Below are 12,476 nucleotides of genomic sequence, written 5' to 3' on the forward strand. Positions count from 1 at the left end.
GAGAACCTCCTATTGGATAGCCTTGTGTAAAGAGAACCTCCTAGTGGATAGCCTTGTGTAAAGAGAACCTCCTAGTGGATAGCCTTGTGTAAAGAGAACCTCCTAGTGGATAGCCTTGTGTAAAGAGAACCTCCTATTGGATAGCCTCGTGTAAAGAGAACCTCCTAGTGGATAGCCTCGTGTAAAGAGAACCTCCTATTGGATAGCTTCGTGTAAAGAGAACCTCCTAGTGGATAGCCTTGTGTAAAGAGAACCTCCTATTGGCCCAGGCCGTAGCGTAACGGTCTGGGCACCGGACTGGTGATCCAGTCGCGGTGTGCCGCGGGTTCGACTCCCGGACCCGACACGGCCTTTACCGCATGTCATCCCCCCATCTCTCTCCCGTTTCCTGTCAGCCTACTGTCTATCCCTTAAAAAAAATCAATAAAGGCGTAAGCCGCAAAAAAATATCTTAAAAAAAAAAAAAAAGAGAACCTCCTATTGGATAGCCTCGTGTAAAGAGAACCTCCTAATGGATAGCCTTGTGTAAAGAGAACCTCCTAGTGGATAGCCTTGTGTAAAGAGAACCTCCTAGTGGATAGCCTTGTGTAAAGAGAACCTCCTATTGGATAGCCTTGTGTAAAGAGAACCTCCTATAGTGGATAGCCTTGTGTAAAGAGAACCTCCTAGTGGATAGCCTTGTGTAAAGAGAACCTCCTAGTGGATAGCCTTGTGTAAAGAGAACCTCCTAGTGGATAGCCTCGTGTAAAGAGAACCTCCTAGTGGATAGCCTTGTGTAAAGAGAACCTCCTATTGGATAGCCTTGTGTAAAGAGAACCTCCTAGTGGATAGCCTTGTGTAAAGAGAACCTCCTAGTGGATAGCCTTGTGTAAAGAGTCATACAGACGGTGGAGTTTTAGAAAGTAAAAAAATGCAGTAGGATCAACAGGTACATTTTCAAAGGAACGAGGAGTGGGGCGAGAAGCAGTGTTGGAAAGTACAGTCATTTACTCAAGTTCTGTACTTCAGTAATATTTTGAGGTACTTTTACTTTACTGGACTCCAATTTCCAATACTTTTACTTCTACCTCACTAGATCTCGGATCGAAAAGCTACAGTGGCTCAGGGGTAGAGTGGCCGGATGGGCAGCACAAGGTTGCCAGTTGGAACCTGGGCTCCCCCAAAGTTAGTGTCGAAGTGTCCTTGAGCAAGACTTTGAACCCCTAATTCCTCCTGATGTGCTGGTTGGTGCCTTGCCTGGTTTCCCCCGCCATTGGTGTGAATGTGTGTGGGAATGGGTGAATGAAATGCACAATCTATGTAAAGTGCGCTATATAAATGCACCATTTACCATTTACCAAGGGGTGTGGTGAGGGCCAGAGGATGCTACTATACCAAGGCGTTCAAAGTAGCTGTATTTTAAGGTCAGCCATTATTTTAGGTTAGGCTATCTCTTAGTTAAATTAGCACTGAGCAGGGGACACGGTGGCACCGGCTGTAGAGTCGGTAACGATGGAAGTTGGAGATCCATGTCCCACCCGGATATGCAATACCCGTTGTACCCGTGTCAGAGTACCCGTTCCACCCATATGTATGTGTCCCTTTTATGCCCATTCATGGAGATTTCTATATCTGTCTCCCTGTGTCCCTTTATTCCTATATATGGAGTTAAGTGTTAGGCTGTGTTGGGACCCCAGAAAAAGTGCCTAGAAAATGAATTTCTTTCCTGTGTCATGGGCACTACTCATTCGATGCATTTTTGCATAGATAATACCCTTCTGGACTTTGGGTTAAAAGTTCTACTCATAATATCCTGCAGTATTTTGTCATAAGCCAGAAATGTAAATAGAAGTATATAACCAAAAAACGAAAATATTGTTCTGCTGTTTTTATTGTATAGTATCTGTCATATTGATTTTGGCAACACAAATTCTTTCTCAAATGTCATAAATACATTATTCCTAACATCTGAAACAAGTATTGGTGCCTTAGTTTACTATTATGTTAATCTAGATCATGAAATGTATAACATTTGTTAAAGAGAACACTTCAACTAAAGTGATTGGCACCTAGCACAATGAAACATACACATTTTAGCCAAAAGCTTATGTTTCATACATACAGAGTGTCACAGCATCTGACATTTGTCCCAGATGTAGCATTCTCTAATGATCAAGCTAGTGCGCCAGAGCCTGTGACCTTTGGGGTCACCATGGTGGCCAAATCAAATATGGCTGCCACCTAAAATGGATTTGAACCAGATGAGCTACAAATGCAAACTTGGTGTCTAGTTCATGTTATTTGACCATTACAAACACGTTGGAATACTTATCATTACAATTGGGTGTGTCTGGAACCCTTTTCCAACATTTGGCTATGTGAAAACGAGTTACTGTATACCTTTTGACACGTTTGGCAAACTTGGAGTCGATTTTATGGGCTTTTTTATCATTGGGATGTTCCAATTCATGATTAAATCTATCTAGAACACTCGGGTTTGCCATTATGGCGTACAGCTTCCTCGCTGTATGCACCTAAACCACCCACTCCAGTGGGACCCCACGACGGAGCCTGCCTTCCTCACCAGCCATTTGCAGCATCCTGCTGCATACGCTGAAAGATCTGAGCCTTCTCGAGAAGAACACAGTGCATCAGAGTAGTCAGACCAGTCCAACTACCTGTTTAGGTGCACAAGGAAACTAGAAACTTGTAGTTGTCTACATTCTCCACTGCCTCTGCATTTATGTTGGAGGTCATGTCAGGTCGTGTCATATAGTCCACCACCATCTCCTTGGTCTCGTTAGCATTGAGCCAGAGGCGGTTTGCCTTGCTCCAGTGCACAACCTCCTTAACCATGCGTGCTCAACAGTGCTGTGACCTGAGATGGAAGGATGCAGCTGACCACTGCAATGTCATCTGAAAATTCACCCTGAAATTCTGAATAAATGTTACTAATTTCTGCTTTGTTCCATTCATAAATATGATAAATACATTATAGTAGTATGCATATTTATTTATTGAATACCTTTTCCACTAAACACAGACCAGTTATGGAAACATTATGATGTATGATAGTAGAATAAAAACACAGCATGATTTTTTTTTAAAGCAATTTGCATCATCACTCCAATATGGCAGAGGCATTGTTAATATGGGACTTAATTGGAGTATCGTCTCTTGTTCTAGAATCTCTGTGGCATAGCGGAAGCTTGCCAAGCTTCTGCGTGTGTCACAGGAAGTTTGGAAGGCCAATCAGAGGTGCAACATCCTCTTTCCCAGCGGCAATGTAAACGTTTGTTTCCTCCTGCCAATCAAGCTCTATTGGATTGAATTGATACATCCCGGAAAAGACACGCTGTGATTGGCCAGTAGTCACTTCCGCTTGACTTCCACCTTCGCTGCTAGGAAGTTCCTAGCCTTGCTGGAGACACATCGCTCCAATGAACTGCAGCGGCCAATGAGGCATCTATTTTGTTTAATATCTATGGATAACCTAGACTAACCTCACAAAAAACATGCAGTAATCCTGGTCTCTAACCTGCCTCCCCAATGTCAGCCTGATCGAGGGGAAAGGAACTGGTAGGAAAAACGTGTTCCTTACTCCTTCCACGCGATACGTCCAACCGGGGAAACTCCCCATATCAGGTGAAAAGAAGCGGCTTAGACTCATAGAAGGAAGCATAAGGTCAGTCCGTTGCTCTCCCCAGGTTAGCAGAGAGAGCCCAGGATTAGATAATTGACACTGGGTGTCAATTAAAAAATGGGTTGCAAAATCATGGGATAAAAATGAAAGTGGACAGACGTCTTTGCTTTCTTTCATTTCCGATTACTCTGAACACTACATTAATGTAAAGCTGTCTTTTCATGATAATTAAATTACTACAGTTTGTGTATTTGCCTGCTGCCTCTAGCATGTGTACTTGTGGCGCTGCCAGCTCATTTGTTTGTGTTTATTTGCCTGCTTCCGGGGGGAGATACAATATACAGTAAAATATTTATAAGGGAATTTACATCAATGGGAATTTGTCATCTGTTTACTGAACGCTCCACCTAATGCCGCCCCTCCTCCCACTTTTCCACCACGCCTTCACCCCCCAACCCCACCCCTCTGCCTCATGGATGGATGGATGGATGGATGGAGGATGGTTTTATTTAGTCATTGAACACAAGTGTACAACAAAATGATCTTAATGGCATCAATCCAATGCAGGAATGAGTGATAGAGTGCATACAGTGTAGCAGGTATAGCAGCATAGGTGCTTGCTAATAAATAAACTGTAAAAGCCACTATATGTATTACTTTGATAGTAATTGTTTTAGATTAACGCTTGGTTCTTGGTTTACCACTACGCTGTTCTATCTGCATTGGATGTATGTGTTTACGTTTCTTAGTTGCTCTGGATAAAGTGCATCCGCTACATGACTAAATTGTACATTTTGATGTACAGAGAAGAATTCGTGAAATTAAATACATTTTGTTTTTATTTTGTTTTCGTCAGTGAAAAAATGTAGTCGACGAACATTTAGTCGACATGTACGGTGAGGAATTAATGGTGTAGGCATGTATGCAACGGTATATCGTACATTGATTCAAATCGAATGAAATCACAATTTGAGAATCGGTTAAAACATATTTTTAAAGTAATTTGCTACTGTATTTAAAAGAACGAGTGTGTGTGTGTGTGTGTGTGTGTGTGTGTGTGTGTGTGTGAACCGTTCGCCCCACCTACTTCAAATTAGACACACATGCTCCACCCCACCACAGGGAGTGTAGTGGCCAGTGTCAAGTCGGTCGGACCCACGGTTGTCCAAAACCGCTCCTGCCCAGTGTCCATATATGGAGCTGGCCTGTTCTGACATTTTACATCTGCATAGACTCCATATTTGGGCATGCCTGCAGCCTGACAAAGAACTCCATATATGGGCCTCGAAAGGGACACAGACATAAGGTGGGGCATGCATTTGCAACTTGCATCGTTCCAAGTAGGCCAGTGCCCAACGGGCACCACTCTAGACGCTCCAACGGCCACCGCTCTAGTAAAACTAAACTGGATTTGTGAAAATAAATAAATAAAAATAAATAAATAAATAAAAATAAAATAAAGAATAATACAAATAAAAATAATGTCTGGAAAATTACAATGTGAACCTATAGTATGGTGATTTGTATGGTATTGTGAGTTGAATAGGGGGGAAGCTCTTGGAAAATCTACTTTCAATGCTTCGATACCTTCTGGCAACAGAGTGAAGGAATGGTGAATGAATGGTTCCATGCCTAACGGTGTCCACCATAATAACAGAGTGAAGGAATGGTTCCATGCCTAACGGTGTCCACCATAACAGAGTGAATGAATGGTGAATGAATGGTTCCATGCCTAACGGTGTCCACCATAACAGTGAACGAATGGTTCCATGCCTAACGGTGTCCACCATAACAGAGTGAATGAATGGTTCCATGCCTAACGGTGTCCACCATAACAGTGTGAAGGAATGGTTCCATGCCTAACGGTGTCCACCATAACAGTGAATGAATGGTTCCATGCCTAACGGTGTCCACCATAACAGTGTGAAGGAATGGTTCCATGCCTAACGGTGTCCACCATAACAGTGAATGAATGGTTCCATGCCTAACGGTGTCCACCATAACAGTGAATGAATGGTTCCATGCCTAACGGTGTCCACCATAACAGAGTGAATGAATGGTTCCATGCCTAACGGTGTCCACCATAACAGAGTGAATGAATGGTTCCATGCCTAACGGTGTCCACCATAATAACAGAGTGAATGAATGGTTCCATGCCTAACGGTGTCCACCATAACAGTGAATGAATGGTTCCATGCCTAACGGTGTCCACCATAACAGTGAATGAATGGTTCCATGCCTAACGGTGTCCACCATAACAGTGAATGAATGGTTCCATGCCTAACGGTGTCCACCATAACAGAGTGAATGAATGGTTCCATGCCTAACGGTGTCCACCATAACAGTGAATGAATGGTTCCATGCCTAACGGTGTCCACCATAACAGAGTGAATGAATGGTTCCATGCCTAACGGTGTCCACCATAACAGAGTGAATGAATGGTTCCATGCCTAACGGTGTCCACCATAACAGAGTGAATGAATGGTTCCATGCCTAACGGTGTCCACCATAACAGTGAATGAATGGTTCCATGCCTAACGGTGTCCACCATAACAGAGTGAAGGAATGGTTCCATGCCTAACGGTGTCCACCATAACAGAGTGAAGGAATGGTTCCATGCCTAACGGTGTCCACCATAACAGAGTGAATGAATGGTTCCATGCCTAACGGTGTCCACCATAACAGAGTGAAGGAATGGTTCCATGCCTAACGGTGTCCACCATAACAGTGAATGAATGGTTCCATGCCTAACGGTGTCCACCATAACAGTGAATGAATGGTTCCATGCCTAACGGTGTCCACCATAACAGTGAATGAATGGTTCCATGCCTAACGGTGTCCACCATAACAGAGTGAAGGAATGGTTCCATGCCTAACGGTGTCCACCATAACAGTGAATGAATGGTGAATGAATGGTTCCATGCCTAACGGTGTCCACCATAACAGAGTGAAGGAATGGTTCCATGCCTAACGGTGTCCACCATAACAGTGAATGAATGGTTCCATGCCTAACGGTGTCCACCATAACAGTGAATGAATGGTTCCATGCCTAACGGTGTCCACCATAACAGTGAATGAATGGTTCCATGCCTAACGGTGTCCACCATAACAGAGTGAATGAATGGTTCCATGCCTAACGGTGTCCACCATAACAGTGAATGAATGGTTCCATGCCTAACGGTGTCCACCATAACAGTGAATGAATGGTTCCATGCCTAACGGTGTCCACCATAACAGTGAATGAATGGTTCCATGCCTAACGGTGTCCACCATAACAGTGAATGAATGGTTCCATGCCTAACGGTGTCCACCATAACAGTGAATGAATGGTTCCATGCCTAACGGTGTCCACCATAACAGAGTGAATGAATGGTTCCATGCCTAACGGTGTCCACCATAACAGTGAATGAATGGTTCCATGCCTAACGGTGTCCACCATAACAGTGAATGAATGGTTCCATGCCTAACGGTGTCCACCATAACAGAGTGAATGAATGGTTCCATGCCTAACGGTGTCCACCATCTCTCTCTCTCCTCAGAAAGCCCCAACGTGGTGGAGGTCACCCCAGGGGAGTCCACCTACACGGTGATCAGCGAGCTCACCATAGAGGTGACCCGGGCCGACCACAACTCCCTGGTGGCCTGCGCCGTCGACCACGCCTCGCTCGCCCCGGGCGACACCAGGAGCGAGAGAGCCCTCCGTGTCCTCTGTGAGTCTTCTCGAACTGTGGGGGAGTGCCTGTGTGTGTCTGTGTGCGTGTGTGTGTGTGTGTGTGTGTGTGTGTGTGTATGTATGTGCGTGCGTGCGTGCGTGTGTGTGTGCGTGTGTGAGTGCGTGCGTGCGTGCGCACATGGGGAAAAACTGTGAATGGGAAAATCAGAGACCTATTATAAATAATTGTTCGTTAGCGTGACTTCATGCAAGGGATTGGTTTTGACAGGTGGCACCTGTGACATGATCTTCAGTGACATGCATGACTCAGCCATATCATTTACTATTCAATCATTAATGTATTCAATATTAAAGAAGGACGTGCCATGATTTTTTCCGACCCTAAAACATGATCATCAGGTATTATGTATTATATAAGGAGGACGGATATTTTCAAAGAATATGTACAGTAGTTGTCTCCACCAGGCCGAAGGCATGTGGGGAGAGTATGTTTTGCACTCCGTCCGTCCGCGTGTCCGTCCGTGTGTCCGTGTGTCCGTGTGTGTGTCCGTGTGTCCGTGTGTCCGTGAACAGCTAATCTCGGCCACCGTTAACCCGGTCGATGCCATATTTTGCACACACACTCCCTGGATGCCAACCATGAACCTCTGCCCCAAACTTTCCAGAACGGCCTGTTATAGCGCCACCAGGAGGCCGCTTTGTGCAAAACAAGTTTTTGCACAGTACACCTACAGATTTTGTCCAAACATCACGCAAATTGGTACACAGTCTCTCTAGAGCCATTCAACGAAACCGGTCTTTCAGATTTATCAGACTCCATCCTGATTGGTTAAGATTGGCTTCCAAAGTTCACAGGAGTGCTCAGTTTCAAACAAAATGCTGCAAATCATGAACACATCGCGTGATTTCCGTGAAATTGTGCACCCACATTCCCACTAGGCCGAGGACGAAATGCCACATGAACAATTTCAACTCAGCCTCAAGGTGGCGCTATAACTGGCCGAAAAGTGTTTTTACCTCTAACTGCACGGATCTGTGGATAACCTGGTGGAGACCTGTGCCCGGAAGGGCACTTTTTCTAGTTAAAATGCTGTTTTTATGTGAACACCCCCACCAGTTCATTAAGTATGCCTGGTTTGCCTGGTGGGTGGTGATCACCCTGAACTGAAGCCGCATCCACAGCTGTTGTTGTATGATAAAGGGGGAGGGGTTAGGGGAGGGGATGTCACTATATCACTGGCACTTTCTTCTTCTTCATTGGCACGTTTGACTGGTCAAGACATCATTGCACATAACAACCACACCAAGGGGTCTAATGAAGTACTGCCACCTCATGAACACATGAAAAACTGGAGAAATACAAAAATCTCGGCACTCCATCTTTAATGTATTCAATATTCCATCAACCCTCAACAAAACAACCCCCGTGGAGAAAATAACAAAATATTATTTATGACGACTTATTGTGGAGCCATATTTCAAAACCACAGGGAACCACAAAAAATACACAAACTGTATAAAAATCCATTGAAGGATAGGAGGCGACGGCACTTTAGTTTTTTGGAGAATTTGTATGATCTTCTCTACACACACACACACACACACACACCCCCACAGTAAACCCACGCTTTAGCCAGAAAGCTGACACAAAGTCACAAGTGGACAGCTAATGGACATAATACAGTACAGGCCTGCTGCAACGTGCATAGCAAGCAGCCACTGGTACAATATGTTGTACCAGGGAGGCCACCAGAAGAATTTAGTTCAAAATGTTTCCTTTAAAATATAATATATATATATATATATATACATATTCAAAGATTTGCAGAGAGAGAGAGAGAGAGAGAGCAGTGATGGTCAGGCTAAATGAGGTGGCATGCAGAGAAAAAGAGCGAATGGCACAAACTTTCCACCTGAACCCCCTGTGTCCTTGTCTGCCCTTATGTATTATTGATGAGGAAAACCCTAGAGCATATGTACACTACAGTGTGTGTATATATATATATATATATATATATATATATATATATATATATATATATCCCATTTGCGATATCAGGTCAATGCAGCCCAGAGCTCTTCCATTCTTGTTTGTAATGTCGGCGGCGAGGTGAATTTAAGCCTCGTTGGGGCCTCGTTGAGAAGGTAAGCTGCTCTCTGGATAAGAAGAGCCTCCGGTCCGCTGAAGGACTGAGTGAAGCTCCAACATAGATGTTAACACACCGCAAGTAGCCTAACTATAGTATATACAGTACTGTATGCTGCCTGCCTGTCTGCCTGCCTGCCTGCTGGGGCGGTGCTGCCACCTGTGAGGCGAGCGGCGGTACTGCAGTTAGCGCTGAGTGGGTGCGGTGGGCAGTGAAGTAGAGGCTGTGGGGTGGGTAGGGCGGTAGGGGTGTTGTGTAAAGCTTGCTAGGGAGGGTTATGTCATTGTGGGAGGCTGAGATGGGTGGAGAGATACTGACTCCTACAGGAGTGGAGTATATATTAGTGGAACGACAAGAGGATGAATGGGGGATTGAAATGTGCCTTTGGTATGCGTGCGCGCACACGCGTGTTTGTGTGTGTGTAAATATGGTAATGAGGCCGCTATTTTAATGTTATGAAACAACTGACTAATCATTGTGTATATTCCTGCACTATACCTGCATCGAGTGATCTTGGTACATAAAAGTTGATCTATTGAAGATTCTGACCTTCAAAGTACATAATTTTTGTTTTGATTGTATTGTTGTATTGTTCTTTCTGCTTTGGCAATGTAAACGTATGTTTTCTCATGCCAATAAAGCCAATTGAATTGTGTGTGTGTGTGTGTGTGTGTGTGTGTGTGTGTGTGTGTGTGTGTGTGTGTGTGTGTGTGTGTGTGTGTGTGTGTGTGTGTGTGTGTGTGTGTGTGTGTGTGTGTTTGGCATCCTTCTGCAGTTACTCCTAATGTGGAAATCCAGCCAGAGAGCGATCTGCCCAGAGAAGGGGAGAAGTTTCATCTGCAATGCATAGGCAACGGAAACCCAGAGTAAGACTCACACACACACACACACACACACACACACACACACACACACACACACACACACACACACACACACACACACACACACACACACACACACACACACACACACACACAAACACACACAGTTGTATGTGCACAGACGGTGCAGGCAGCATTCTATACAATTCTGGGTGTTTTTTTTGTTTTGTTCTTAATGGGTTAAGAATTAAAAACATTAAAGACGGCAGGCATGCTTATTTATTGAGGCAATAAATTAGAATTTATGCATAATTTGTATTTTATTCATCTGGAGTCATTTTGAGGATGTTCAGTGGCAGTTAATATTATATCAACAAAGTGGTGCACATGCTTATCTTTTATTTTTAATTGCTGACTGAACCATACAATCCTTGAATAAGCAGCATAACTACCGGTACATTAATATGCACATGTGTACATCATGTTGGTAAAACTGAGCCTTGAGCTTAGCCGTGTGTGTGTCAAATACTCAATATTACACACATGCACACACATGCACACACACACACACACACACACACACACACACACACGTCACAAGCGCGCAAACAAACAAACCGGGACATGCTCAATTACTGAACAAAACATCTGCTTGCACAGGTATTCACCACGTGTTCAAACACAGCTTATCTGCAGAACATGATGACGCACACACACGCACACACACATGACACATGCACGTACACGACACGTGCACACGCACGCACGCAGACAGACAGACACACGTGCGCGCGCGCACACACACACACACACACACACACACACACACACACACACACACACACACACACACACACACACACACACACACACATATACTGTACAGTGTACACACACACACACACACACACACACACACCAACTGCAAGCCCATTAATAACAACAATATACACACTCAGACTCCTTGCCTTCTCTGTCTGCATTATAAATGAACCTCAGCAACAAGCCTATTGATTCCTCTCCTCTCCTCTCCTCTCCTCTCCTCTCCTCTCCTCTCCTCTCCTCTCCTCTCCTCTCCTCTCCTCTCCTCTCCTCTCCTCTCTCTGTCCCCCAGTCTCCCTCCATCTTTCCATCTTCAGCTTATCTCCCCTCGCCCACCACCATGTCACTCACCATCACTCCCTCCCCTCCCCCACCCTGCCCATTACCTCCTCTGCTCTGCTCTCCTCTCCTCCAATAACTCTGCTCTATCTCCCCTCACACATTGCCCCTCCTCTGTTCTCCCACCCTTCCTCCTTCTCTTCATGTCATCCTTTCACCTCCTCTGTCCTTCCTCCTTCTCTTCACGTCATCCTTCACCTCCTCTGTCCTTCCTCCTTCTCTTCACGTCATCCTTCACCTCCTCTGTCCTTCCTCCCTTCCTCCTTCTCTTCATGTCATCCTTTCACCTCCCCTCCGCCTGTGTCTCAGGATGTGAGGAGAGAGAGAGAGAGAGGTAGACAGAGATAGAGAGAGAGAGAGGTAGACAGAGAGAGAGAGAGAGAGAGAGCGAGAGAGGTGCAAAGGTGAGGGATAAATAATGCGTAATTCATATGCTATGACGTATGATGGTGCACCATGGCGAAAAGAGCAGATCTTTTTGGCTCTTCGTTTGATTGACAACCTGTTTGTTTTTTTATTGACAGTTGGAACAGATAGAGGGAAGGGCCTGGTTTGATGTATATACAGTATGTGCACCGTTTTTGTAATATTCAGTGTGTGCGTGTGTGTGTGTGCGCGTGTGCGTGCGTGCGTGCAGAGCAGAGCCTCACTGTCAGGGTGAATGATAAATGCATACATTTAGTGTGCAGTGAGTGCACTCATCATAATGCTAGGCACTCATCATGTTAATGTCAATACATCTAACTAAGACATCACATACATTCACAACATGACGTGCACCGAGGAACATGGAGATGAACAGAGGTGTGACGGACAGAGGGAGGCAGGGAAGGAGGGAGGGGGAGGGAGGGAGACGGACAGAGGGAGGCAGGGGAGGAGGAGGGGAGGGGAGGGAGACGGACAGAGGGAGGCAGGGAAGGAGGGAGGGGGAGGGAGACGGACAGAGGGAGGGAGGGGAGGAGGGAGGGGAGGGAGACGGACAGAGGGAGGGGAGGGGAGACGGACAGAGGGAGGCAGGGAAGGAGGGAGGGGGAGGGAGACGGACAGAG

At 45.3% G+C, this 12,476-nt stretch overlaps 1 protein-coding gene across 3 annotated transcripts in view; it reads left to right on the plus strand.

Moving 5' to 3' along the window:
* cadm3 (cell adhesion molecule 3) overlaps positions 1–10,312 on the plus strand; it is a gene marked incomplete at its 3' end in the record, with an annotated part of 118,941 nt that extends 108,629 nt beyond the window's left edge. For all 3 annotated transcript variants that reach the window (XM_083781406.1, XM_083781404.1, XM_083781405.1), the window contains exons 6-7: positions 7,162–7,332; positions 10,218–10,312. In XM_083781406.1, coding sequence (XP_083637532.1) covers positions 7,162–7,332; positions 10,218–10,312 — 266 coding nt within the window. The remainder of the gene's footprint in view (positions 1–7,161; positions 7,333–10,217) is intronic.
* Positions 10,313–12,476: the final 2,164 nt, after the last annotated feature.

This window comes from Protomyctophum parallelum, assembly GCF_964188405.1.
Source record: "Protomyctophum parallelum genome assembly, chromosome: 14".
Taxonomy (NCBI): Eukaryota; Metazoa; Chordata; class Actinopteri; order Myctophiformes; family Myctophidae; genus Protomyctophum; species Protomyctophum parallelum.